The sequence below is a fragment of the Hyla sarda genome, chromosome 1 (genome assembly GCF_029499605.1).
Source record: "Hyla sarda isolate aHylSar1 chromosome 1, aHylSar1.hap1, whole genome shotgun sequence".
In the NCBI taxonomy this organism is placed as follows: domain Eukaryota; kingdom Metazoa; phylum Chordata; class Amphibia; order Anura; family Hylidae; genus Hyla; species Hyla sarda.
The window spans coordinates 64,772,570-64,800,337 of NC_079189.1; the positions used below are offsets into that span (position 1 = coordinate 64,772,570).

The 27,768-nt window shown below is 44.0% G+C and overlaps 1 protein-coding gene across 1 annotated transcript; it reads left to right on the forward strand.

Moving 5' to 3' along the window:
* The first annotated feature begins 265 nt into the window (after nt 1–265).
* Nucleotides 266–23,379, forward strand: LOC130355014 (ADP-ribosyl cyclase/cyclic ADP-ribose hydrolase 1-like). Its single transcript, XM_056555182.1, has 8 exons — nt 266–588; nt 4,411–4,540; nt 10,270–10,405; nt 11,508–11,590; nt 15,864–15,940; nt 17,841–17,933; nt 18,894–18,980; nt 22,863–23,379. Exons 1-8 carry the CDS (start codon nt 362–364, stop codon nt 22,930–22,932), a joined length of 903 nt encoding a protein of 300 aa, XP_056411157.1. The 5' UTR covers nt 266–361; the 3' UTR covers nt 22,933–23,379.
* Nucleotides 23,380–27,768: the final 4,389 nt, after the last annotated feature.

The following is a 27,768-nucleotide window of genomic DNA, read 5'->3' on the forward strand; positions in this document are numbered from 1 at the left end:
TGCTTATTTCTTCTTTGTCAGTGATTGAACAATCTGATGCGCAGACAGGTGTCAGTGTTTTAGATCAGTTGCACAATGTGAACACAGTCTCACAAAACTTTTTTTTTTTTTAAACTAATTTTCTTAGAAATTCCTTGCCATCCAATGATGAACCAGCCTTTCAAAACTTGACAAAGACCTGCATGTCTGTGTAAGCTGAAACGAACAAGAGTGGGAAGGGAGGGGTCAAACAGTGTATATATTGAGCTGCTGGTCTTCTCAGAAACTCGTCTGGCTGTGTGCATTGGAGGAGTGGGTAGCACATTCCAAGGCCAGCACTGGGACGCATACAGAGCAGCCTTGTCCTGCAGAATAGAAAGCAATGACTGGGCACTGGGCATCTAGACCTGGCATTAGAAACCTGACGCTGGGGATCATGCTGGCTCTGGTACTGATGGTGTTAGCATCCAGCGTAGTGAATGCACACGCAGCAACAGGTCAGCCGAAAGACCAAGCCAAAAAATATAAAGGAGCAGGGACAACGTCCAACCTGAGAAACATCGTCATTGGGCGTTGCTACCACTACATGTCTCTATATCCCGGCATTGGGTGAGTAAAATTATATGGATCTCAGTAGTTGGATTTGAAATATCATTATAAAAGGTAAGTGAGGGGTAACTTGCTGCCTGTTGCATTGTTAGACTGGTATGTTCACATGAGGAAGTCGATATGTTAAAGCTGCAGCATGTAATCAGGGAATTTAAATATTTACTTTATTTTTCTTTTAAACATTGGACACAAACTAAAATCCATAATAAAGTCCTCAGCATCAGGGCTAGGTTTTATGCCACGGAACTCGCTGCTTATACCTGTGGAGTTTCTTGTGTGAAGTCTATAGAATAAACGTGACCTGTGAACATACCATACGGCTGCCATTACACACGCTGCAATTTTTATTTATTTATATTCATTTCTTTATATATTTTTTTTAATCAAATCTTTTTTATTATTATGACAAAAACAAACAAAGTTCAAGGTAATTTTACATATGTTGCTCTATAGAAGCGTATTTAGCCAAATTAGCCAAACCTCTAAGACAGTGTTTTTCAAACAGTGTGCCTCCAGCTGTTACAAATTACAAATCCCGGCCAAAGGCTGTCCAGGCATGCTGGGAGTTCTAGTTTTGCCACAGCTGGAGACACACTGTTTGGAAAACACTCTTAAAGGGTTATTCTGGGATTTTTTTAATATATATATTAGAGGGGCTGTAAAGTTAGTGTAGGTCATAATATAGTGTCTGTACCTGTGTTTAATGGCTGGTCTCACAATTCTTATATGATCATTGCCCCAATGTTTATTTTAGCAGCATACAAAATGAGTGTTGTCTCAGGCTTTTCTCAGGTTGCACTGCGGCCCGAGACATTACATCACTAGTCAGGTGTTGAAAGGGAGCCTGTCTGTGCTTCAATGGGTGGAGTGACGCTGGGTGGGAGAGAGATCATTCTTCACAGGGCTGCAGGGAATTGTAGTTTCAAGCACAGCACAGCATGGAAGGGAGCCCAGCTGTGCTGTAATGGGCGGGGTGGCTGATTTATGGAAGGGAGAAAAGTGACAAACATAGGATCCTGGGATTGTAGTTGGAGGGAGGGAATTCGAACAGGAAATAGCCATTTCACAAAAAGAAAGAAGTAGCATGATGGGGGACTCGCAGCACAGCAATTTAGCCCCAAGACAATCACGGATCCTTCCAAACATATCCACAGATGCAGTTTTCTGACAAAATGCAGAAATGCCAGAAAATAAATTACTAAAACCAGATTCGGGTGCATTTTGACCAAAAAAAAAAAAAGAAAAGAAAAATTACCACTGACACAAATATGTATTCTTTGTGTCAGTGGTGATTTTTGTTTTCAAAATGACACCTAAAAGAATGCCACAAACACAAATGCATCATTTTTTGTGCTTTTTTTGACACATTAAATAAAGCCAAAAAGGCACTGCCCACAGAATTTTAGCTTCACATGTGCCACAAATGCAGCATGCTTAAAGGGGTACTCCAGTTTTCTAAATCAACTGGTGGCGGAACATTAAACAGATTTGTAAATTACTTCTATTTAAAAATCGTAACCCTTCCAGTACTTATCAGCTGCTGTATGCTCCACAGGAAGTTCTTTTCTTTTTAAATGTCTTTTCTGTCTGACCACAGTGCTCTCTACTGACACCTCTGTCTGTCTCAGGAACTGTCCAGAGCAGCATACGTTTGCTCTGGGGATTTTCTCCTGCTCTGGACAGTTCCTGAGACAGACAGAGGTGTCAGCAGAAAGCACTGTGGTCAGACAGAAAAGAAATTTAAAAAGAAAATAAATTCCTGTGGAGCATACAGCAGCTGGCGGGTTGAGATTTTTAAATAGAAGTAATTTACAAATCTGTTTAATGTTCTGGCACCAGTTGAGTAAAAATAAAAAATAGTTTTTCACCGGAGTACCCCTTTAACAAGCGGACCTGGCCTATCAGAAAAGGGGCATGACATGGATGGGAAAGGAGCATGAACTTAATTCTGTGCCATGTGCAAAAATAATGCACCAACATTTATCTGAAGTAAGCCAACTAATTGTTGGTGTAAACTAAAGCTCAAAAATGCAAACAGTCTACAGGTCTATCAATCCGCCTAAGCCACTATATTAGATCTGGTGCATGTGAAGTCTGCCCATCGAAGTTTGTACTGTGTAAGAATTAGCCAGTTTTAGTAAATACCATATATACTCGAGTATAAGCCAAATTTTTCCGCACAATTTTTCGTGCTGAAAACGCCCCCCTCGGCTTATACTCGAGTGAACTATCAATCCCTTCTCAGTGGTCTTCAACCTGCAGACCTCCAGATGTTGCAAAACTACAACTCCCAGCATGCCTGGACAGCCATCTGCGGCCTTCATCATCATCCAGACCCCCCCTTTAGTTTTCTACTCACCTCCCCTCGGTGGGAAGGAAGGTGAGCTGGTCCGGGCCATCTATGCTGCAGGGACCGTCCGGTGGGGAGGGTTAGTCGTTCCAGGCTGTCCATTTTCACCCGGGGGGCCCTCTTCTCCGCGCTCTGGGCCCAGCCCCGGACTAGTGACATTGCCTTGACGACGACGCACAGGGACGCGCATGAACGAGATGGCCTGGACCAGCTCACCTTTCCTTCTCACAAGGGGAGGTGAGTAGAAAACTAAAGGGGGTGTCTGAATGATGACGAATGCCGCAGTGGTCTTCAACCTGCGGACCTCCAGAGGTTTCAAAACTACAACTCCCAGCATGCCCGGACAGCTGATGGCTATTCGGGCATGCTGGGAGTTGAAGTTTTGCAACATCTAGAGGTCCGTAGGTTAAAGATCACTGATCAAGGGATTGACAGGCGGTGATGATGAAGGGGGTCTGGATGATGATGGGGGGGGGGAGTGATGTATTTCCCACTCTAGGCTTATAGTCGAGTCAATAACTTTTCCTGGGTTTTTGGGGTGAAATTAGGGGCCTCGGCTTATATTCGGGTTGGCTTATACTCGAGTATATACGGTACCCTCCACTGTAAATGAACCCCTGTCCTAGGATTCTCATACAGAGTGGCCAATCCATGGGAATCATACTTGGTTTACATGGTACCATAGCAAGAAATGAATCACCACAATGAGCGTTAACTGTGGCCAGATACCGCAAGCACCTTAATTGACAAACGACCACAAGAAATGAGCAGACAACTACAACTGTCTGCACATACCTATACTAAAGGCTTGATAATGGCGCCGAGAGGACGCGGAAACGTTGCTCTCCTGAACCTTGCACTGGAATAATGCAATAAAATCCCTGTTTTTTCAAAAAAAAATGTGTGTGCTGCTATTCTCTGGAATAATATACTAAAGGCTAGGGATCCACAGTAGCCTATGATTTGCTGGAATATTACAGTATTCCCTATAAGAAAATGACAAGCGACATTGCAAAAACTGCAAAACAAATCTAACCTGAATAGGTTGGATTTTTCACCATAAAGGAAAATTTTTGCAACTTTTTTTTTTCTCAGTAATATTTTACTGTAAATCGTGGCCGAATCTTTGCCGCTGTAGTGTCCTCGCTTTAGGTACAGTGGTATTGCACATGTCATCTTACAAATGTTGCTAAAATCTCCCCCTGAATCAGTGTTATCAGGTGCCTAGTAATAGCAAACCTCCCCTACATACAACCCTGTCTTTGAGAAGGAATCAGAATTGTGACAATGCAGTCCAAGGGATCCCATATGCTGCTCTTTTTTGTATTGATCGGATGAATAAATAGCACTTGTTTTCATTGGACGGCTGGAGTGCCGTCTGTTACTTTGTGTGGACTATATATATATATATATATCCATATATACTGTTATTTCTACTACAAGCTCTCACATCTGTCTATTTTCCTACAAAGGGATAAGAACTGCACTGATGTCTGGCAAGAACTACTTGATGCCGTACAGAGAAAAGATCCATGTAAGGTCGCTGAAGAAGATTACAAGCGTCTATCACTTGTGGCTGCACAGACCATCCCATGCAATAAGGTGACAAAATTCTACTTCGTATTACACCGCCATGGCAAGAGCATTGTTTTAAAGGGGTACTCCCGTAGAAACCTTTTTTTTTTTTTTTTAAATCAACTGGTGCCAGAAAGTTAAACAGATTTGTAAATCACTTCTATTAAAAAAAAACTTAATCCTTCCAGTACTTGTATACTGTATACTAAAGAGAAATCCAAAAAAGAAATGCAGTGCTCTCTGCTGACCTCTGCTGTCCATTTTAGGAACTGTCCAGAGCTGGAGAAAATCCCCATAGCAAACATATGCTGCTCTGGACAGTTCCTTAAATGGACAGCAGAGGTCAGCAGAGAGCACTGTGGTCATGACATCAGAGGAAATGCATTTCTTTTTTGGATTTCTCTTTAGTATACAGCCCCTAAAAAGTACTGGAAGGATTAAGATTTTTTAATAGAAGTGATTTACAAATCTGTTTAACTTTCTGGCACCAGTTGATTTAAAAAAAAAAAAAAAAAACGTTTTCCACGGGAGTACCCCTTTAACCCCTTCATGACCCAGCCCATTTTCACCTTCATGACCTGGGCATTTTTTGAAAATCTGACCACTGTCACTTTAAACATTAATAACTTTGGAATGCTTTTACTTATCATTCTGATTCCGAGATTGTTTTTTCGTGACATATTCTACTTTATGTTATCGGTAAAATTTCACTGATATTTGTATCCTTTCTTGGTAAAAAATCTAAAAATGTCATGAAAATTTTGAAAATTTTGCATTTTTCTAACTTTGAAAGTCTCTGCTTGAAAGGAAAATGGATATTCCAAATAAATTACATATTGATTCACATATACAATATGTCTACTTTGTGTTTGCATTAAAAAATTGACAAGTTTTTACTTTTGGAAGACACCAGAGGGCTTCAAAGTTCCGCAGCAATTTTCCAATTTTTCTCAAGATTTTCAAAATCGTAATTTTTCAGGGCCCAGTTCAGGTTGGAAGTGGATTTTAAGGATCTTCATATTAGAAATACCCCATAAATGACCCCATTATAAAAACTGCACCCCCCAAAGTATTCAAAATGACATTCAGTAAGTGTTTTAACCCTTTAGGTGTTTCACAGGAATAGCAGCAAAGTGAAGGAGAAAATTCTAAATCTTCATTTTTTACACTCGCATTTTCTTGTAGACCCAATTTTTGAATTTTTACAAGGGGTAAAAGGAGAGAAATCACCCTAAAATTGGTAACCCAATTTCTCTTGAGTAAGGAAATACCTCATATGCGTATGTAAAGTGTTCGGCGGGCGCAGTAGAGGGCTCAGAAGGGAAGGAGCGACAATGGGATTTTGGAGAGTGAGTTTTTCTGAAAGGGTTTTTGGGGGGCATGTCCCATTTAGGAAGCCCCTATGGTGCCAGAACAGTGGACCCCCCCCCCCCCCCACATGTGACCCCATTTTAGAAACTATACCCCTCATGGAATTTAATAAGGGGTGCAGTGAGCATTTACACCCCACTGGCGTTTGACAGATATTTGAAACAGTGGACTGTGCAAATCAAAAATTTAATTTTTCATTTTCACAGACCACTGTTCCAAAAATCTGTCATACACCAGTGGGGTGTAAATGCTCACTGCACCCCTTATTACATTCCGTGAGGGGTGTAGTTTCCAAAATGGGGTCACATGTGGATATTTATTGTTTTGCGTTTGTCAGAACTGCTGTAACAATCAGCCACCCCTGTGCAAATCGCCTCAAATGTACATGGCGCACTCTCCCTTCTGGGCCTTGTTGTGCGCCCCCAGAGCACTTTGCGTCCACATATGGGGTATCTCCGTACTCAGGAGAAATTGCGTTACAAATTTAGAGGGTCTTTTTTCCCTTTTACCTCTTGTGAAAATGAAAAGTATAGGGCAACACCAGCATGTCAGTGTAAAAAATTTATTTTTTTACACTAACATGCTGGTGTAGACCCCAACTTCACCTTTTCATAAGGGGTTAAAGAAGAAAAAGCCCCCCAAAATTTGTAAGGCAATTTCTCCCGAGTACAGCGATACCCCATATGTGTCCCAAAACTGTTGCCCTGAAATACGACAGGGCTCCAAAGTGAGAGAGCGCCATGCGCATTTGAGGCCTGAATTAGGGATTGCATAGGGGTGGACATAGGGGTATTCTACGCCAGTGATTCCCAAACAGGGTGCCTCCAGCTGTTGCAAAACTCCCAGCATGCCTGGACAGTCAATGGCTGTCCGGCAATACTGGGAGTTATTATTTTGCAACAGCTGGAGGCTCCGTTTTGGAAACAGTAGCGTACCAGACGTTTTTCATTTTTTGGGGGGAGGGGGGCTGTGTAGGGGTATGTGTATATGTAGTGTTTTTTACTTTTTATTTTAGGTTAGTGTCAGTGTAGTGTAGTGTTTTTAGGGTACAGTCACATGGGCAGAGGTTCACAGCAAGTTTGCCGCTGGAAGTTTGAGCTGCAGTGCAAAATTTGCGCCATCTCAAACTTGCAGCACTCACTGTAAACCTCCGCCCATGTGAGTGTACCCTGTACATTCACATTGGGGGGAGGGGGCAAACATCCAGCTGGAGGAAAACTGGTTTGGAAACACTAAGTTAAGTAATAAACTTTCAAGTGTTTTGCAACCAAACTTAGTGTTTCCAAACCAGTGTGCCTCTAGCTGTTGCAAAACTACAACTCCCAGCATGCATGGTCTGTCAGTGCATGCTGGGAGTTATAGTTTTGTAACAATTGCAACAGCTGGAGGCACTGAGGTAGGAAACGGACAATGTTTCCCAACTAGTGTGCCTCCAGTTGTTGCAAAACTACAACTCCCAGCATGCCCAGACTGCCAAGGCATGCTGGAAGTTGTAGTTCGGCAATATCTGAAGGATCAGATGTTGCCGAACTACAACTTCCAGCATGCTTGGGCAGTCTGGGCATGCTGGGAGTTGTAGTTTTGCAACATCTGGAGGTCCACAGTTTGGAGACCACTGTATAATGGTCTCCAATCTGTGCTCTTCCAGATGTTAGAGAACTACAACTCCCAGCATGCCTGGACAGACTGAGCATGCTGAGATTTGTAGTTTTGCAACATCTGGAAGAGCACAGATTGGAGACCATTATACAGTGGTCTCCAAACTGTGGACCTCCAGATGTTGCAAAACTACAACTCCCAGCATGCCCAGAAAGCCAAAGGCTGTCTGGGCATGCTGGGAGTTGCAGTTTTGAAACTCTCAGAGGCAGCAGTGAGATCGCTTTACGGCGATCTCACTGCTGCCAATGAAGATGCCGCACTGCTGCCGGAAACTCACCTCCGGGACGCAGCGCAGCCGGGACCGCACGGAGGACGCCGGGACCGCTCGGGACACCGCTCCGTCGGGTAAGTGACGCCGGGGGACGGGTCAGGGACACTTAGCAGAGCGGTGTGTGTCCCGATCCCCGTGATCGGGACTCACACACCGCGCTGCTAAGTATTCTGATAGCGAAACGCTGCTATCAGCTAGTCAGATTTGACCAGCTGATAGCAGCGATCGCTGGGGGGGGGGGGGTGGGGGACGAAACCCCCCGTGGTCGCACGGTAAGATGGCTGGCTATCAGTGATAGCCACCATCTTACCGGGCGCTGCGGGATGCCGCGAGTAGTGGCAGTAATGTCCATGACGTACCTGTATGTCATGGGTCGGGAACACCTTGCCACCCATGACGTACAGGTATGTCATAGGTCGGGAAGGGGTTAAGTAGATTTGTGAAGAGAAGAGAATTGTTTAAAGAAGATTTGTTCTAAGGAAATTGCCATTTATGGCCTTTCCTTAGAATGGGCTATCAATATTTGAATGCTGGGGGTCCAAAATGAAGGACACTTGCCAAACACGCAAAAGTGAATGGGCTGCATGCTCATACAAGTGGTTGTGCCAGGTACTATTCTCTTGACTTCCTTATATTAAACATTGTTTGTTTAGCCTATCCTAAACCCATCTCTGTTAAAGGTGTTATCCAGCTGTTAGCCTTCCTTACAATAGGTCACCAATATCAGATTGGTGGAGGTCCAATTCCTGAGACCCCTGCCAGTTAGCTATTGGAACAGGCTCCTGCTTTTGGTTGAATTCCCTAACCTGTTCAGTTTTTACTGCTGCTCATTCCTTCCTCACCACCCCACCAGGAACTGTCAAGAGCAGGAGAAAATCCCCATAGCAAACATATTCTGCTCTGGACAGTTCCTAAAATGGACAGCAGAGGTCAGCACAGAGCACTGTGGTCATGACATCAGAGAAATCTAAAAAGATAAGCATTTCCTCTGTAGTATACAGCCCCTAAAAAGTACTGGAAGGATTAAGATTTTTTTAATAGAAGTAATTTACAAATCTGTTTCACTTTCTGGCACCAGTTGGGGGCAGTGGAGTACCCCTTTAATAGAGGTGGTGCAAGGTACTGCAGGCAGCCTTGTCAAATGAATGGGGCAAGCTGCAGAACCATTTCATTCCAAAGTTTTTCTTGTTTTATTTTCAATGTATATTCATTTTAAAGGTATAAAAATTATGAAGGCATACGTATAGTAGTAAAATAATGAATATGGTAGTATCTAGTAAACAAAAAAACAAAAACAAAAAAACACAATGGGGGAGATTCATCAATCAGCCTGAAACCCTAATTGTCTGTTTTTTCCCATAACAACCATAACAATATGAAAGCTCAGCTTTCATATCTTAAAGGGGTACTCCACTGCCCCAGCGTTCAGAACATTTTGTTCCGAATGCTGGGTGCGGGCTGTGGGGGTCGTGATGGCCCCTCGTGATGTTGTGCCACGCACCCTCAATGCAAGTCTATGGGAGGGGGTGTGGCGGCTGCCACGCCCCCTCCCATAGACTTGCATTGAGGGGGTTTGGCACGATGTTACATTAACAGAGCCTCCAAGTAGAACCACATACAGTGGTCCCTCAAGTTACAATATTAATTGGTTCCAGGACGACCATTGTATGTTGAAACCATTGTATGTTGAGACCATAACTCTATGGAAACCTGGTAGTTGGTTCTGAAGCCCCAAAATATCATCAACAAAAAATAGTAAAAAGTGAGGATTAAATAAGTAGGTAACTAATACAGATAAAGCAAGTCCTTACATATAAAAGTAATAAAGATCTGCTGGGGGCTGTAATCACTGTCTATTTCAGTGTTTCCCAAGCAGGGTGGCTTCAGCTGTTGCAAAACTACAACTCCCAGCATGCCCGGACAGCCAAAGGCTTTCCGGCCATGCTGGAAGTTGTAGTTTTGCAACAGCTGGAGCCACCCTCGTTGGGAAACAGGTCTATGAGCTTCTTCAGGGTCCTGTACAGTACACGCAATGTCCTAAAAAGTAAAATGGAGCCGCCCCCTTACTTGGTGTCCAAAGGAGCAGCTAACCCTGGTACAGGTAAAGTGTACAGAACATGTAATACCTCCCTGTACTGTAGGGGGCGCTACCAGACAGCCAGTCAGTACATGCACTTTTGGAATACGTGGGTTTTACCAGTGAATGCCCATTCTGATTGGTTGGTTCTTCCAGCCATTGACATGTTTTGCAGATTCCATAGCATTGTATGTTGAGTCTGGTTTCAAGTTACGATGGTCCAGAAAAGACCAGTGTATGTTGAAACTATTGTATGTTGAGGCCATTGTAAGTTGAGGGATCACTGTATTTAGCACCCATGTTTATACATGTACCTAACATGGCATCATACCACTGACTACTTCTAACCACCCATAATAACATCTTGTGTCTTCTCAGACTCTCCTATGGAGCAGGACCAATGACCTTGTTCACCGTTACACAAAAGCCACAGAAAAGTTCATCACATTAGAAGACACATTCCTAGGCTTCGTCTTCAATGGTCTTATGTGGTGTGGGAAACCTCTTAGACCAGGTAATCTCTATTGCTAAACTAGAACGACAAGCAATTTCTTTTTGAGCCTTTTGTAGCTAGCGAGTGGGGGAAGATCTAATAAATAGTAACCTAAAGGCAGAGGCGTAGCTTGTAGCTTCAGGGCCCCGATGCAAAATCTACAACAGGGCCCCATATGCCAATTATTGTACTGGTCTCTTATGGGGCAGATGTGTTTGGGGCCCCCTTAGGCACCAGGGCCCCGTTGTGACTGCTACCTCTGCTACCTTTATAGCTATGCCCCTGCCGAAAGGGGTTAATGCCAGCATCCCTGGTGGTCCGTGGCAATGTATGGGTAAGTGTCCGCATCCCTCATGGTATGAGGCAGTTATTAATTGGATGTTAACATACCTAGTCAATATCCCTAGGGGTATTGAAGTAATAAAGTGCAGCAAAGAAGGTAATGTCAATATACCTGGAGGCCGAGGGCAGTTAACTGGTTCATTTAAATATTTCTTGTGGTCTAGGGCAATCAAGCTGTCCAAATCAATACCCCTGGTGGTCTAGGGCAGTTAGGGGGCTAATTGTAGATTACTGGTGGTATAGAGCAGTAAAGGGGTACCATACCAAGTTCTCTGCTGGAAGGTAGTGAAGTGGTTAGTCTTTCACACCTAGGGTCGTGTGGTTACTCAGGTTTTGTGACTCCGGTGCAGTCCTAGCTCTAATGAGAGGCTGAACACTGATAGTTCAGCTTCTTGTTTTGTCCCTGCACTGCTTGCAATGATCACAAAGATGAAGGCAAGGAGTAGATAGAGAGTACAAAGAAGCAGCCATTGTACTGCACTCTTTCTCTGCCTGATCAATAAAGAGGTTGTCTCACCATAAGAACATGTTCCCTATCAACAAAATATCATGAGGGGTCCATCTGCTGGGACTCCCCATAATCTCACCTGGACTGGGGAAGCTTCTAAACTACCTGGGCACGCAGCATATAGAGGTTATCTCAGGATTAAAATATGATTTTGACACCTACATATTGAACAGGTATAAAACTTATGGACACCTTCAGAGGTCTTGCGGAGTTCAAGCCTCAGGGGGTCGGAGCTGTTTATCAGTAAATACCTGATAAATCTTTTATTTTTAGGAATGAACTTTAAGTCTTGTCCTGCCTGGAATGAATGTGACAAGAACTCAATTTCCTCGTTCTGGAAGATGGCATCTGCTGCAGTAAGTAACAAGCACCGACCGCTGGTTATATACATATGGGAGAATATTCATTGGACAGTTCTCTTGTCATTTACTTTAACTCCTTAAGGACCCAGCCAATTTTCACTCTAGGACCCGGCCATTTTTTTGCACATCTGACCACTGTCACTTTAAGCATTAATAACTCTGGGATCCTTTTACCTTTCATTCTGATTCCGAGACTGTTTTATCGTGACATATTCTACTTTACGTTAGTGGTAAAATTTTGTTGATACTTGCATCGCTTCTTGGTGAAAAATTCCAAAATTTGATGAAAAAATTGAAAATGTTGCATTTTTTTTTAACTTTGAAGCTCTCTGCTTATAAGGAAAACAAATATTCCAAATAAATTATATATTGATTCCCATATACAACATGTCTACTTTATGATTGCATCATAACGTTGAGATGTTTTTACTTTTGGAAGAGATCAGAGGGCTTCAAAGTTCAGCAGCAATTTTCCAATTTTTCACAAAATTTTTAAAATCAAAATTTTTCAGGAACCAGTTCTGTTTTGAAGTGGATTTGAAAGGTTTTCATATTAGAAATGCCCCACAAATGACCCCATTATAAAAACTGCTCCCCTCAAAATGACATTCAAAAGGTTTGTTAACCCTTTAGGTGTTTCACAGGAATAGCAGCAAATTGAAGGAAAAAATTAAAAATCTTCATTTTTTACACTGGCATGTTCTTGTAGACCCAGTTTTTGAATTTTTACAAGGGGTAAAAGGAGAGAAACCTTCCTAAAATGTGTAGCCCAATTTCTCTTGAGTAAGGAAATACCTCATATGTGTATGTCAAGTGTACGGCGGGCGCAGTAGAGGGCTCAGAAGGGAAGGAGCGACAGTGGGATTTTGGAGAGTGAGTTTTTCTGAAATGGTTTTTGTGGGGCATGTCGCATTTAGGAAGCCCCTATGGTGCCAGAACAGCAAAAAAAAAAAAAAAAAAAAAAATGGCATACTATTTTGGAAACTACACCCCTCAAGGCACATAACAAGGGGTCCAGTGAGCCTTAACACCCCACAGGTGCTTCACAACTTTTTGTTAAAGTTGGATGTGTAAATGATTTATACATTTTTTTCCACTAAAATGCTAGTTTTCCCCAAAATTTTAAATTTTTCCAAGGGATAATAGGACAAAATGCCCCCCAAAAATGTGTAACCCCATTTCTTCTGAGTATGGAAATACCCCAAGTGTGGAAGTCAAGTTCTCTGCCTGCGCACTACAATGCTCAGAAGAGAAGAAGTCACATTTGGCTTTTGAAAAGCGAATTTTGCTGAAATGGTTTTTGGAGGGCATGTCGCAAATAGGAAGCCCCTATGGTGCCAGAACAGCAAAAAAAAAAAACACATGGCATACTATTTTAGAAACTACACCCCTCAAGGAACACAACAAGGGGTACAGTGAGCCTTAAAACCTCACAGGTGTTTGACGACTTTTTGCTAAAGTCGGATGTGTAAATGAAAAAAAGAAATTTTCACTAAAATGCTGGTTTTCCCCCACATTTTATATTTTTACAAGGGGTAATAGGAGAAAATGACCCCCAAAATTAGTAACCCCATTACTTCTGAGTATGGAAATACCCAATGTGTGGATGTCAAATGCTCTTCTGGCGCACTACAATGCTCAGAAGAGAAGGAGCACCATTGAGCTTTTGAAGACAGAATTTGGTTGGAATAGAAGTCGGGGGCCATGTGCGTTTACAAAGCCCCCCCCCCCCCCGTGGTGCCGGAACAGTGGACCCCACCACGTGACCCCATTTTGGAAACTACAGCCCTCACAGAATTTAATAAGGGGTGCAGTGAGTATTTACACCCCACTGGCGTTTGACAGATCTTTGGAACAGTGGGCTGTGCAAATGAAAAATTACACCTGTGGGGCGTAAATGCTCACTGTACCCCTTATTACATTACATGAGGGGTGTAGTTTCCAAAATTGGGTCATATGTGGGGGAGGTCCATTGTTCTGGCTCTATGGGGGCTTTGTAAACACACGTAGCCTTCAATTCAAGGCAAATTTTATCTTCAAAATCCCAATGGCGGTCCTTCTCTTCTGAGCATTGTAGTGCACCCGCAGAGCACTTTACATCCACATATGGGGTATGTTCTTACTCAGAAAAAATGGGGTTACAAATTTTGGGGGGCTTTTTTTCCTATTTTTCCTTGTGAAAATGAAAAATTTTGGGTAACACCAGCATTTTTGTGAATTATTATTATTTTTTTCATTTTTCCATTTAACTTTAATGAAAATTCGTCAAACACCTGTGGGGTGTTAAGGCTCACTATACCCCTTGTTACTTTCCGTGAGGGGTGTCGTTTCCAAAATGGGGTCACATGTGGGTATTTATTATTTACAGAACCGCTGTAAAATCAGCCCCCCCTGTGCAAATCACCAATTTAGGCCTCAAATGTACATAGTGCGCTCTCACTCATGAGCCTTTTTATTCGCCCGCAGAGCATTTTACGCTTACATATGGGGTATTTCTGTACTCAGGAGAAATTGCGTTACAAATTTTGGGGGTCTTTTTTTCCTTTTAACACTTGTGAAAATAAAAAGTAAAGGACAACACCAGCATGTTAGTGTAACATTTAAAATTTTTTACACTGACAGACTGGTGTAGCTCCCAACTTTTCCTTTTCATGCTGGGAGTTGTTGTTTTGCAACAGCTGGAGGCTCCATTTTGGAAACACTGCTGTACAATACGTTTTTCATTTTTATTGGGGGGGACAGTGTAAGGGGGTGTATATGTAGTGTTTAACCCTTTATTATGTGTTAGTGTAGTGTAGTGTAGTGTTTTTAGGGTACATTCACAAGGGCGCAGGTTTACAGTGAGCTTCCCGCGAAAAATTTGCCGCAGCTCATACTTGAAGCAGGAAACTTACTGTAAACCTGTCCGTGTGAATGTACTCTGTACGTTCACATGGGGGGGCAAACCTCCAGCTGTTTCAAAACTACAACTCCCAGCATGTACTGACAGACCATGCATGCTGGGAGTTGTAGTTTTGCAACAGCTGGAGGCACACTGGTTGGAAAACCTTCAGTTAGGTTCTGTTACCTAACTCAGTATTTTCCAACCAGTGTGCCTATAGCTGTTGCAAAACTACAACTCCCAGCATGTACTGATCGCCGAAGGGCATGCTGGGAGATCTAGTTATGCAACAGCTAGAGGTACGCACCTACTTTTCCCAGCATGCCGAGACAGCTGTTTCGGCATGCTGGGATTTGCAGTTTTGCAACATCTGGAGGGCTACAGATAGAGACCACTGCACTGTGATCTCCAAACTGTGGACCTCCAGATGTTGCAAAACTACAAATCCCAGTATGCACAGACAGCAAACAGCTATGTGGGCATGCTAGGAGTTGTAGTTTTGCAAGATCTAGAGTGCTACAGTATAGAGATCACTGTGCAGTGGTCTCTAAACTGTAGACCTCCAGCTGTTGCAAAACTGCAAATCCCAGCATGCCCAGCAGCTGTCTGGGCATGCTGGGAGTTGTAGCTTTGCAACATCTGGAGGGCTACAGTCTCAGACTGTAGCCCTCTAGATGTTGCTAGGCAACTTACCGGCTTCCGTCGGATCCAGGGAGCCGCCCTCTTCTGCCGCACAACATCGCCGCCCGCGCCGATCACCGCCGCTGATCCCGTCCCGCAGCTTCCACCGACGGGTAAGTGGATCTTCGGCGTTCGGTCCCCGCCCCTGATCTGCTATTGGTGGTCGCGTCTAGACCACCAATAGCAGAGATAGGAGGGGTGGCACCTCTGCCACCTCACTCCTATCGCTACAGGGGGATCGTAGGTGTCTTAGACAACCGCAATCCCCCTTATATTCTATCACCATAGACCCGTATGACCCGGAATCGGCACAAATGTGAATGTGAATTCACTTGCGATTTGCGCCGATCGCCGACATGGGGGGGGGTCTGATGACCCCCCTGGGCATTTGCACGTGGTGCCTGCTGATCGATATCAGCAGTCACCCCAGTCCGGTCCCCGCCCGGCGCGCGGCGGGGACCGAAATTCCCACGGGCGTACAGGTACACCCTGGGTCCTTAAGACCCAGGTACAGAAGGCGTATCCATACGTCCTAGGTCCTGTACGGGTTAATACAATAAAAGGGAACAGGGTTTTTACAGTACATTCAACCTACATCATGTCTGACAAACACCAGGTAAGTGGTCTTTAACTACACTTTACCAGGAAACTGTATACAGAATACTGTATATACGAGACTCATAAGTGTTTGCTTTGTTTTCCCAGTTTGCGCGAGAATCCTGTGGAGTAGTAAATGTGATGCTAAACGGTTCAGCAGATGGTGATATTGCCAGGAAAGAAAGGTATTGTACAGAGGGGGTAGAGAAGCTCAATGAACACATGCAGAAACTTGAAGAAAACGTGAAATAGATAGTGATCCACACATGTACATGACTAAACTATACTATTTATGTAGCTTTGAACAATACATTTTCTAGGTTAAGTTCTGACTTCTTGGAAATCGGAAGCAATTTATAGTAAACGTGAATGGGATTTTGGAAACGTGTTGCAGAAATTCTTCCCATCCAGCTGTATCATGTCTGTGCATTCCACTTCTGATTTACACCTTGGATTTCAACCTTTCAATATGTAGGAGTAAAACCCATGAGGCATCCACAGCACAATCCACAGCAAAACATGCATGGAACTAATCATCATTTTTCTAGACCACCTATATTGCTGCCATCTTTTCAACAAACTGCATAAATAGATAGTTCAAGCGAATGTAAGAAACTTTGTAATATATCTTATCAGGGAAAATGGCTTCTTTCTCCTCTAACGGAGCCCCCTCCCCTTCACTTTTAGACAGCTAAATGCAGGATCAAGTTAGATGCTGCCCATACAAGTCTATGGAAAGGGGAGGAAATAGGAGTCTGATGGGAGGAGGAGAGACACAGACACTGCAAAGGGACTATATAAGATCTAACTATAAGTATTAAATATCACCCCACCCAAGGGCTTGGTTCATAGATTATACTGAAACCAATCCACAATAGATAATACCCGACACTACTACTCCGCTAATTCATCTGACGCTATGCTCCTCTGGTACAAGGACCATTCCAGTGCTTACATATAAAGTCCAAGTCATATCCAATAGGAGAATAAAAAGAATGGAGCACTCACCTGCTCTTGAGGGACAGCAAATTTCTTTATTGCATTACAACTTCATGTCGTTCCGATACATGCAGGAGAGCGGACGGATGTGGAGGGGAGTGGGTTGGGCGACGGTCCGTCGCCCAACCCACTCCCCCTCCCCTCCACATTCATCCTCTCTTCTGCATGTATCGAAATGATATGAAGTTGTAATGCAATAAAGAGATTTACTGTCCCTCAAGACCGGGTGAGTGCTCCATTCTTTTTATTCTCCTATTGGATATTACAGATTATACTGTTCACTACTGTTCTAAAATGCTCTCACACTACCCCAGGGACAAGTGAAAATTAGACATGAGGCCTGCAGAGAGAAACAGGTGAAGCATGTCATATATACAGCATATAATGACCAGAAATAGGGTTACTCCTCTTGTTTTTGTTACAATTTACCTTAAAAAAACTGGCACATTTTATCACAAACACTGCAAGTATGATATCAGTTAACTTTTAGAGTCAAACAAGATAAAATAAAAAATGAGAGAAGATATATCATGTGTGAATCCAGCCTTAGAAAAGTAATGGAAAACACAAAACACACATCAGAAGGTCATCCCACCATCAAAGAAAGTAAAGCCACATCTCACAGCCATAATTTGGTAGAGGTGTAGCGATGATGTAGGCAAAAATAATGCTACCATGAAATTTCAGCTTTTAGATCCAAGGCCGCAACATGTCACCTCACCCTTTGAACATTAAAGGGGTACTCCGCTGCTCAGTATTTGGAACAAACTGTTCCGAACGCTGGAGCCGACGCCGGGAGCTTGTGACGCCCCCTCAATGCAAGTCTATGGGAGGGGGTGTGACGGATGTCACGCCACCTCCCATAGATTTGCATTGAGGGGGCAGGTGTGACGTCATGAAGGGGCTATAACGAGCTCCCGGCGCCGGCTCCAGCGTTCGGAACAGTTTGTTCCAAACACTGAGCAGTGGAGTACCCCTTTAATGGCTTCTGATGACTTAGGTCAATGGATCCTATTGCTCACACAATGAGTTGATGTCATGTAGATGCTCAGAGACATCAGTATTAATACCTGTTTTGTTTTCCAGTATCCTAAGAACTGTGGAAGTCCCCAATATGGACCCAACAAGAGTCTCTGAAGTGAAGGTTTGGGTAATAGACGACATTCAAGGAGAGGACAAGTAAATCCTAAATCTTTTCCCAACTTGACAATTGTAACTATTGTTATCACATACCTCATGAATATATTATATTTGGCCTCCACACGTGCCAGGCATCCTCTGGTTCTCTGCCAATCATCATAATGAACCAAGTGAATAGGGCTGAGCTTGGTGCCCCCTTGGTTCTGATGATTAAGTGCCCCCCCCCCCAATCGAATATTGATGCCCTACGGCCCATTATAGCAGAGGACCTAGTAAATTAATGGGCATCTTTTGGTCATTTTGCCTACGGCCAGCTTTATAGTTGTCTATAGTCTGCTCTGTCATCCGGTGTTGCTGCTTGCACATAGTGTACACTCTCCACATATCAGATGCACAGGTAAAAGAGCTGCTCATATTATCTGCATTTGCCCACAATAAAGGAGTGCAATGTCTCCTGACTACCTACAAGTTCCAAGCACAGTTAATACTGAAGGCTGATACCAGTACTAGTCTTTGTAGAAGAAAACGATGATCCAGCACGTCACCGAGGAAGAGTACATGCGCTCAAAACGCGTCTGATGGTATGGTCGGTTTTAACAGTGTCAAGTGATCTTCAATAAAGCTATCATTTCCAAGTGCTGGATCACCGTTTTCTTCTGCATATTGTGTGCCTTGCCAGCCACAGGTCCGTGCACTACATTGGAGTTGTGAGCTGGATTTCCTTTCATATTTAGTACTAGTCTTTGTGTATGTTAATAGTTCTGTGTGGGATCTTTTCACTGGGGTTCAGAAAAAGCATGTAAAGTCCATAGAATTGCCCGGGCTCTTACCTCTGTAAGAGATGTTATCTGTCAGCCTGACTAAGGTCATACTTTGCCTCCTAATTTGCAGATAACACTATATATTGGGCATTGTGGGATGGGTGATCTAGTGTATAGTACTCCTTTTGTATAGAAGTCTGTTTATTTCTAAACAATAAAAATGACTCTTTTATTTCAGAAATTCATGTGACAGCAAGACCTTATTAGAACTAAAAGATTACATTGAAGGCCACAAGCTGCAATATTCCTGCATTGACAACTACAGGTTTGTAGCCCCAACAGTAAAGTATTAGTGATATACGACAGCCGGTTCCAAACGATTAGAGCCGGCACCGGGAGCTCGTGACTTAGTCGCCCCGCCCCCTCACGACATCACCTCCCGCCCCTTCAATACAAGTCTATGGGAGGGGGCGTCATTTTTTTTTATTTGACTATGCTACAGGGGCTGTAAAGTTAGTGTAGTTCATAATATAGTGTCTGTACCTGTGTGTGACGGTTTTCTCACAATTCTTATGTGATTTTCACCCCAATATTTATTTTTAACAGCATACAAAATGACTTCTGTCTCAGAATTTTTCCCAGCTTGCAATGCGGTCGAGACCTGACTCACTAGTCAGCTGATGACAGGGAGCCTGTCTGCTTCAATGGGTGGAGAGAGCAATCTGCAACTAATGTAACAGCTGTAGGCACCCTGATTGAAGAACACAGGTCTGCAGCTCATTTATGTTTCAATGGGTGGGGTAGCTAATGTGTGGGAAGGAGGAAAATAGTATCAAGGGATTTGTAGGCAAACAAGAAAACTGAAAACAAGAAATACAAGTTCACAAAAAGCTAGCCACAGTATTATGGTAATCTCACAACATAGCCATTTAGCCCAAGACAAGTGCAGATCCTTCCTAAGCATGAACATTACTGTCTGCCAGGTATGTACTAAAATCACCTTATGGTGGATAACTCCTTTAATGACCCTACTGTCTCATGGGATCAACCTTGGTATTAATTACCCCCTGGGAACTGGGTAAAGTGAACTAAGATTGTGACAACGTATATTAGTCAAAATATATTTTTCTTCTAGTACTGATATTGATACCTTCAAAAAAATACTTCTCCCACAACACAGTTAAACAACCCAAAAGGTGAAAAACAATAAAACACAGCATAAAATAGGCGTTCCAGACAATAATTTCAGTGTGTCTGCTCTGTGTGAGGTGCAAGTAAGGGATTTAGAAATCTTTTAATGGAAAAGTTTGAAAGAAACTTTATTTTAACGGGTTTCAAGCCAAAGTCAGTGTTATGACTTTTAAACGCATAAAATTAAGTTTATTTTGGATTTTACCCTCAGGTGCTGGATTTTTTCTCCTTTGAAAACAAGCCCTCAGACAGTTATGTTGAAGAAACAAATAAAATAGTTTAAACAGTTAGGGCTATTCACACTACTGATTTTTGAGCAGAATTCTGCTCAAATTCCACTTGGAAAATACGGTGCAGCAGCCTCCTGTTGTTCTTAGTGTGATCTTGCTGCACCAAACACAGGGCTTAAGTCCTGCAGGAACGTGTTGGAACTGAACTCCTGTACTTTTTCCACAGCAGGAACACCGTTCCCATCAGCAGCAGCCCTGCAGTACCAGCCCTTATATGGAAGAGTTCTCACCCTTTTTTTTCCAGGACTCAATCCCTGACCAAACCCACTACGGAATCTAATTCACAAATAGAGAAACATAATATGGCCGCACATCCACAACTTGTACAATGATCTAATGGATTCTCAGCATAATTTCAAAAACTAACAGGTTGTTAGTGGACCTTTTGATCAAAAAGTGCAAGCCCCATCTGATGCTCAAATATCGGATGACTGAATGGTATGCTTTGGAGTCCCTGAAGGGAACTCTTGGAGCTCTTGCTGTAGTAGAGGAATGATTACCTGCTTATATGAAAATATGATGATATTGTTTCATAATGCTCTGTTGTGTTCTTTGTTTTTGGATTTGGTATCTCTATATTTCGATTGAAACTTTACAGACCACGATGTGACATGAGATACATTGTTCTATCCTGGTTGTAGTCCTTGGTTGCTCTGTATGTACGACATAATCACATTTTAGGAATATGTAAGTCTCTTTTATTATGTTGCGGGAATCTCTGTACTGCGCAGATACTTTCTGCAATCTTACTATATGACTACCTGACATGAATGTATGTACATTTGCTTTATAAAAAAGTTCAATAAATTGTTATTTCAAAAAAAATAAATAAATAAAAAAGTGCAAGCCCACTCGCCACGTCAAGGCCACCTGATTAGAGTGGGTCCCTACACTAACATCGGAGTAGCACCGGGCGGCAAACACTGTGGCTGCGACACCAAGCCACAAGGGGAAAGACCCAGTGGCCAGCCAGCCCCATTGCTGCCGACCAAGGCCTCGGTTCTAGGCCACACCACCCCACAGACAAAGCACCACAATAATAATGGTGCAGCAGAGCACCACACCAGTGTGGATGTGCGACCATGTTTATGGTTCTCTATTTGTGAGTTACATTTGTATTCTGTCCCCTCTTCCATGACCAGCACTGCACTTCATCCATTCGGCCCAGGCATTTTTTAATCAGCAGGAGACATAAGGGTTTCCTCCTAGTATTCTCCCAGCTCTTTGGCAGGGAGCAGATGATAGGTGTTCACACTGGTGTGATGCTCTGTGGTGGCCATTGTTGCTGTGATGCTTTGTCTGTGGGGTGGTGTGGTCCAGAGTCGGGGGATTAATGAGGCAGCAGTGTGTCTGCCTGGCATTGGGTCATTTCCCCTGTGGGCTTGATGTTGCAGCTGCAGTGGTCGGCGCCAGGGGCTACGCCAGTGTTAGTTTAGGAACCCAAGCCTGTGTTAGTTTAAAGGAGTAGTCCAGTGATGACTCCGTGGTTTACAACTTATCCCCTATCTTAAGGATAGGGGATAGGTTGCAGATCGCGGGGGGTCCGACCCCTGGGGCCCCCCGCGATCTCCTGTACGGAGCCCCGACAGCCCGCGGGAAGGGGGCGTGTCGACCTCCGCACAAAGCGGCGGCCGACACGCCCCCTCAATACAACTCTATGGCAGAGCCGAAGCGCTGCCTTCGGCAATCTCCGGCTCTGCCATTGAGATGTATTGAGGAGGCGTGTTGGCCGCCGCCTCGTGCGGGGGTCGACACCCGCTATCTCGGCGGAGAGCCGGGGCCCCGTACAGAGAGATCGCGGGGGGCCCCAGCGGTCGGACCCCCCGCGATCTCAAACTTATCCCCTATCCTTAGGATAGGGGATAAGTTTTTCACCACTGGACTACCTCTTTAAGGTGGCCTTGACGTGGCGCGTGGGCTTGCACATTTTCAATAAAAAATCCACTAACAATCAGTCAGTTTTTAAAATTATGCTGAGAAGCAAATAGATCATGTGCAGCCATGTTTCTGGTTCTCTGTGAGTTACACTACGGAGTCTCCAGAGTGGACATTCCTCCGAGGAAATTCAGGATCTCAGACTCCGCCTGAATCCACTCTGTAATGCATTGCCATATATTGAGATGATGCATTGCCATCTATTGAGATGATGCATTGCCATCTATTGAGATGATGCATTTCCGGGGGGGGGGTCCTAGTGTCCACTTGTTCCCAGTGCCTGCTCTAAAAGGAACCTCTGGGTACAGATTTCGTCATGTGAACGCCCTTATGGCTTTCAGAACATAGAAATGACAAAAATTGCTCTGTCCTCCAGGCTTAAGATAGAGAAAGCCTATGACAGTGGGTGACATCACACTTGGCTGACCCCCTCACCATGGTTATGCTGGTGAGGGGCTAGGGGGGCCCCTAGTGATCCATAGGGTGACTGCAGCGATAAAACATTTATCACCTATTCTGCATAGACATAATGACTGGATTTTGGGTACAAACCCTGGAGACTCACTATTTTCCTAAAGGTTTCCAGTTCAGTCTGGTAAATTTGAATATAATTGTTGTCATACATTTTACCTATTGGTCCCAGAGACTGGTAATTGGATTCCTGAGGAGTCCAGAAGATTCCGTGTCTCCACAATACCTACATTATCTCCCATCTTCTCTGTGACATGAGATGTAATACACGTTAACATGGTATTGCTTTCCTATTAACCCTTACATTTTCTTTCCAACAGGCCGGTCCAAGCCCTGCAATGTGCTGACAATCCTGACCATGCTGCCTGCAATCGCTGCAATTACCAATAAGTTAACTCATTGCTAAGTAAAAAAAAAGGATGATTTACCTGCATTTTGTTACCTGATATCATGCGCTTTGGCCTTTCCAAGGTATATGTAAAATACTTGGTTAGTAAAGATCAGTGGCTCAGATTAATTTAAAGGGGTATTCCAGGAAAAAACTTTTTTTTTATATATATATATATCAACTGACTCCAGAAAGTTAAACAGATTTGTAAATTACCTCTATTAAAAAATCTTAATCCTTTTAGTACTTATGAGTTGCTGAAGTCGAGTTGTTCGTTTCTATCTTAGTGCTCTCTGATGACACGTGTCTCGGGAACCGCCCAGTTTAGAAGCAAATCCCCATAGCAAACCTCTTCTACTCTGTGCAGTTCCCGAGACAAGCAGAGATGTCAGCAGAGAACCCTGTTGCCAGACAGAAAACAACAACTCAACTTCAGCAGCTGATAATTATTGAAAGGATTAAGATTTGTTAATAGAAGTAATCTACAAATCTGTTTTACTTTCTGGAGCCAGTTGATATATATAAAAAAGTTTTTTCCTGGAATACCCCTTTAAGAATACTTTACCAGCACTGCGGGCTGTTGTTTTTTTTTTTTTTTTCATATCATGCACACTCACTATCATTAGTCAGTCATTCACTTGGTCATGTGATCACTATTTTGACCCACAGAAATGTACATGGCTTAATGCAGGGTTTTAAAAACAGTGTGTCTCCAGCTGTTGCAAAACTACAACTCCCAGCATGTCCAGACAGCCTTTGGCTGTAAAGTCCTGGGTCAGCTGATTTCCTGTGAACTACAGGATGATGACATCATCACCTATTAGATGCCTCCTGCTAACTAACAGATCCCTCCCCTCCCTGATCTGTATACTGCTGCTATTTATATGAGATCAGAATATATAGTAGATATGCACTCCTCCTGAGGCTGTGTAACACATTGTGTTTTTTTTTTTTTATTGCTGAGAGTTCCCTAATTGTGAAAGTCATGGCAAAAATGTGTCACTTTTTGTTACCACAATTTTGCAGCAGAAACAGTCAAGATGCAGAGAAATGTGTGTAAAATGCAGTAAAAATTCAACATGCAAAAAGACTTCAAATCTGCATTAAAAAAAAACTTGGCTATGGCAATATCTCTCTTAAAAAACACACTTTGAATAAGAAAACGCATCAAAACTGCACATAATGTGAACAGACCTCTACCAGGGTGAACATCAGCAACAACAGCATGATTAGACGACCAGGTGCAGTGATCAAACGCTACACCTAAATCTAGAGGATTCATGGGAAATGTAGGCCGCATTACATGGAATTGCTGCACTATCTAAGCAAAGAAAAAAAATGTGTTTCTTTAATGTGTAGTCACTGGCGGCCACATTTCAGCCTCATATGGTGGGCTGTTTATGTGGCCTCACCCTACATGAGAATCAAGGCTGAAATCAATAAGTCTACATCCCGCATCTCCTACCTCAAAGCCACTGGCTGTTCGGACATGGTGGGAGTTGTAGTTTCAAGCTCCATACCGAATCTACATGAAGAACGAGAACATTAGCAAAACCCCAGTGTATACAGACTACATGTGATTGTAAATATTTTTATGTGATGTTTGTAGTTAACAAACTAGCAATAAACCACTATATACCACTAGATCAGTGTTTTTCCAACCGTGTGTCTCCAGCTGTTGCAAAACTACAACTCCCAGCATGCCCGGACAGCCTTTGGCTGTCCGGGCATGCTGGGAGTTGTAGTTTTGCAACAGCTGGAGACACACAGTTTGGTAACAACTAGATATATTAGTAGTACTAGTAATAAAAAAAAATACTTTCACTTATGTTGTATTACATAGCTGTACCAGTAGAGGGTGCCAAAGTCTTTTTCTGTGCCAACACCAATAAATATGTTGCACTGCCTATTTTGTCCACTAGATGGTGATATAGTTCAAGATAAAGAATTACATGATGTTAACGAAGTAAAGGATGAGGATTCAATGTGCAGCAAAGGAGAAGTCTCATACTGAAAAACGTATCCCCTATCCGCATAGGTCAAAGGGAGTCCGACTGCGATCTCCTGTACGGGGCCCCGGCTCTATCCGGCCACCACGTCCCCTTCATATATCTCTGTGGGAGAGCTGGAGATATCCGAATGGCTCTCCTATAGTCAATATATGAAGGGGGTGTGGCAGGTCCCCCAATTCAGGCAGGGGTTGTGACGCTGCATTCCCAGGGAGAGTCAGAAAAACTATGGATAGAGAGGAAACAGAAAAGAGCGCAACAGTGTGCCGTTACTCCTAGCAACCGTGGATGAGTGTGAAGACGTGGATGAGTGTGGGACAATTCTGCTCACCTTTTGGTGTTGTACTGCGGGTACAACACTATATAGCGTAGTATATGAAAAGCTTGGGAGTGCTGCCACGTCACCTTCCCCGTCTTAAGATGATCCTAGGCGGTCTCGGAAATGGAAACAACTGTGGTCTGCATTGCAGCAGAAAATATCGGTGTATTCGGACGCTCTCCTCACAGATGTAGATCAGTCCCGGATAGGACACAGATCAAATCCAGAGTGGGAAGTGATATAAGCAAATGAACTTTATTTGGCATAGAGGATAAAAAAAAACAATAAAAAGGCCGTATCACAGGGGGTGGGACTACGCGTTTCGAAGGGCGAAGAGGGGATCACGCCCTTTGAAACGCGTAGTCCCACCCCCTGTGTTACGGCCTTTTTATTGTTTTTTATCCTCTATGCCAAATAAAGTTCATTTGCTTATATCACTTCCCACTCTGGATTCGATCTGTGTCTTATCCGGGACTGACCTACATCTGTGAGGAGAGTGTCCGAATACACCGATATTGTTACGCCGAGCGCTCCGGGTCCCCGCTCCTCCCCGGAGCGCTCGCAGCGTTCTCTCATTCGCAGCGCCCCGGTCAGACCTGCTGACCGGGTGCGCTGCGATATTACTTCCAGCCGGGATGCGATTCGCGATGCGGGACGCGCCCGCTCGCGATGCGCATCTCGGCTCCCGTACCTGACCCGTTCCCCGCCTGTGTTGTCCCGGCGCGCGCGGCCCCGCTCCTTAGGGCGCGCGCGCGCCGGGTCTCTGCCATTTAAAGGGCCGCTGCGCCACTGATTGGCGCAGCAGGCCTAATCAGTATTCTCATCTGTGCACTCCCTATTTATACCTCACTTCCCCTGCACTCCCTCGCCGGATCTTGTTGCCATTGTGCCAGTGAAAGCGTTTCCTTGTGTGTTCCTAGCCTGTGTTCCAGACCTCCTGCCGTTGCCCCTGACTACGATCCTTGCTGCCTGCCCTGACCTTCTGCTACGTCCGACCTTGCTCTTGTCTACTCCCTTGTACCGCGCCTATCTTCAGCAGTCAGAGAGGTTGAGCCGTTGCTTGTGGATACGACCTGGTTGCTACCGCCGCTGCAAGACCATCCCGCTTTGCGGCGGGCTCTGGTGAAAACCAGTAGCAACTTAGAACCGGTCCACCAGCACGGTCCACGCCAATCCCTCTCTGGCACAGAGGATCCACCTCCAGCCAGCCGAATCGTGACAGATATTTTCTGCTGCAATGCAGACCACAGTTCTTTCTAGGGAGAATCAGAACCCCGTACAGGAGATTGCAGGGTCCCAGTGATCAGACCCCCCCCCCCCCCACACACACACACTGTGGATAGGGGATACGATTTTTTGTATGACATATCTGCTTTCTAAGGTTATGTTCACATCAGCGTTACGGAGCTCCATTACACATGCTGATAGCGAGGTTGGGTGGAGTTTGTCGAAACAGACGAAACGCAACAGGTCCCACTGACTAGGAATGGGGTCCATCAGGGTTGGGTTAGATGTCTGTTATTTTGAAGAATTTTAGCGGACAAAAGAAAAACGACCCACAGAATTTAGTTTTCTCTTCTAAAGTCCCATTGTTACAATGGAATTAGCGAAAGGTGCTCCGAAAGCTGAAGTGAACATAGTCTTAAAGGAAAACGGTCATCTGTTCACCCACACTTAACCCAATACACTGGGGTTATAGTGTGGGTGAACAGGAGACTGATGAGGGGTTAATGGGTTAAATCCGTATCTGCACTCTGGAGATCTTCTTCTATCTTCAATTAATTGCGCGCAGGAAGCGGGCCCGCTGGCTCAATATGAATATTCATTGTCGCAGGTCATGTGAGCACTGCACCGATTGAGCGCTCACGTGACCTCCGATAATAAATATTCAAATGGAGCTAGTGGACCCGCCTCCAGCGCGCAATTCACTGAAGATGGAAGAAGATTTCCGGAGTGCAAGTACGGATTTAACCCCTCATCGGTCTCCTGTTCACCCACACTATAACCCAGTGTTACCCACTAGCAGTGTTACCTGCTATTGTTACCTACTAGTGCGACGCAAGCTCCACTGCTGTCTCCTTCGTGAGAGGAAGGATCTTCGGCTGCAGAAGGTCCGAGAATGGACTGAGAATTTCTGGCATCATGAGGAGTGTCTTGCACGTCCAAACAGTGCCCGTTGGGTGAAGTTCATGTTTTTACGCTATTTTGATATTGGATGGATTATGTATTCCAGGAATGAAATTGCACTAAAGCATATCTTTTGATATTACATGGATAGATTCGCTGTCAGATTATACAAGGATCTGATTAACTGCATTTGATGAACAGCTAGTGGCACAAACAGCGATTACAAAAATGGGGGTCCCGAGTCCCCATTCTAAACAGCTGACTGTTGCTCCTGTACTGGGGACTCTTGTCTCTCTACCAGTTCTATATTCTTTACACAGGCAGTCCATGCAGCTGTGGTCATCTAGAGATATTGGACACTGCGAAATATATGTGCACGTACA

Coding starts and splice junctions, on each gene's coding strand:
- LOC130355014 (XM_056555182.1), top strand. CDS start 362: ATGACTGGGCACTGGGCATCTAGACCTGGCATTAGAAACCTGACGCTG. Junction 11,591..15,863: donor GGAAGATGGCATCTGCTGCA/GTAAGTAACAAG, acceptor TTGTTTTCCCAG/TTTGCGCGAGAATCCTGTGG. Junction 17,934..18,893: donor GACATTCAAGGAGAGGACAA/GTAAATCCTAAA, acceptor CTTTTATTTCAG/AAATTCATGTGACAGCAAGA.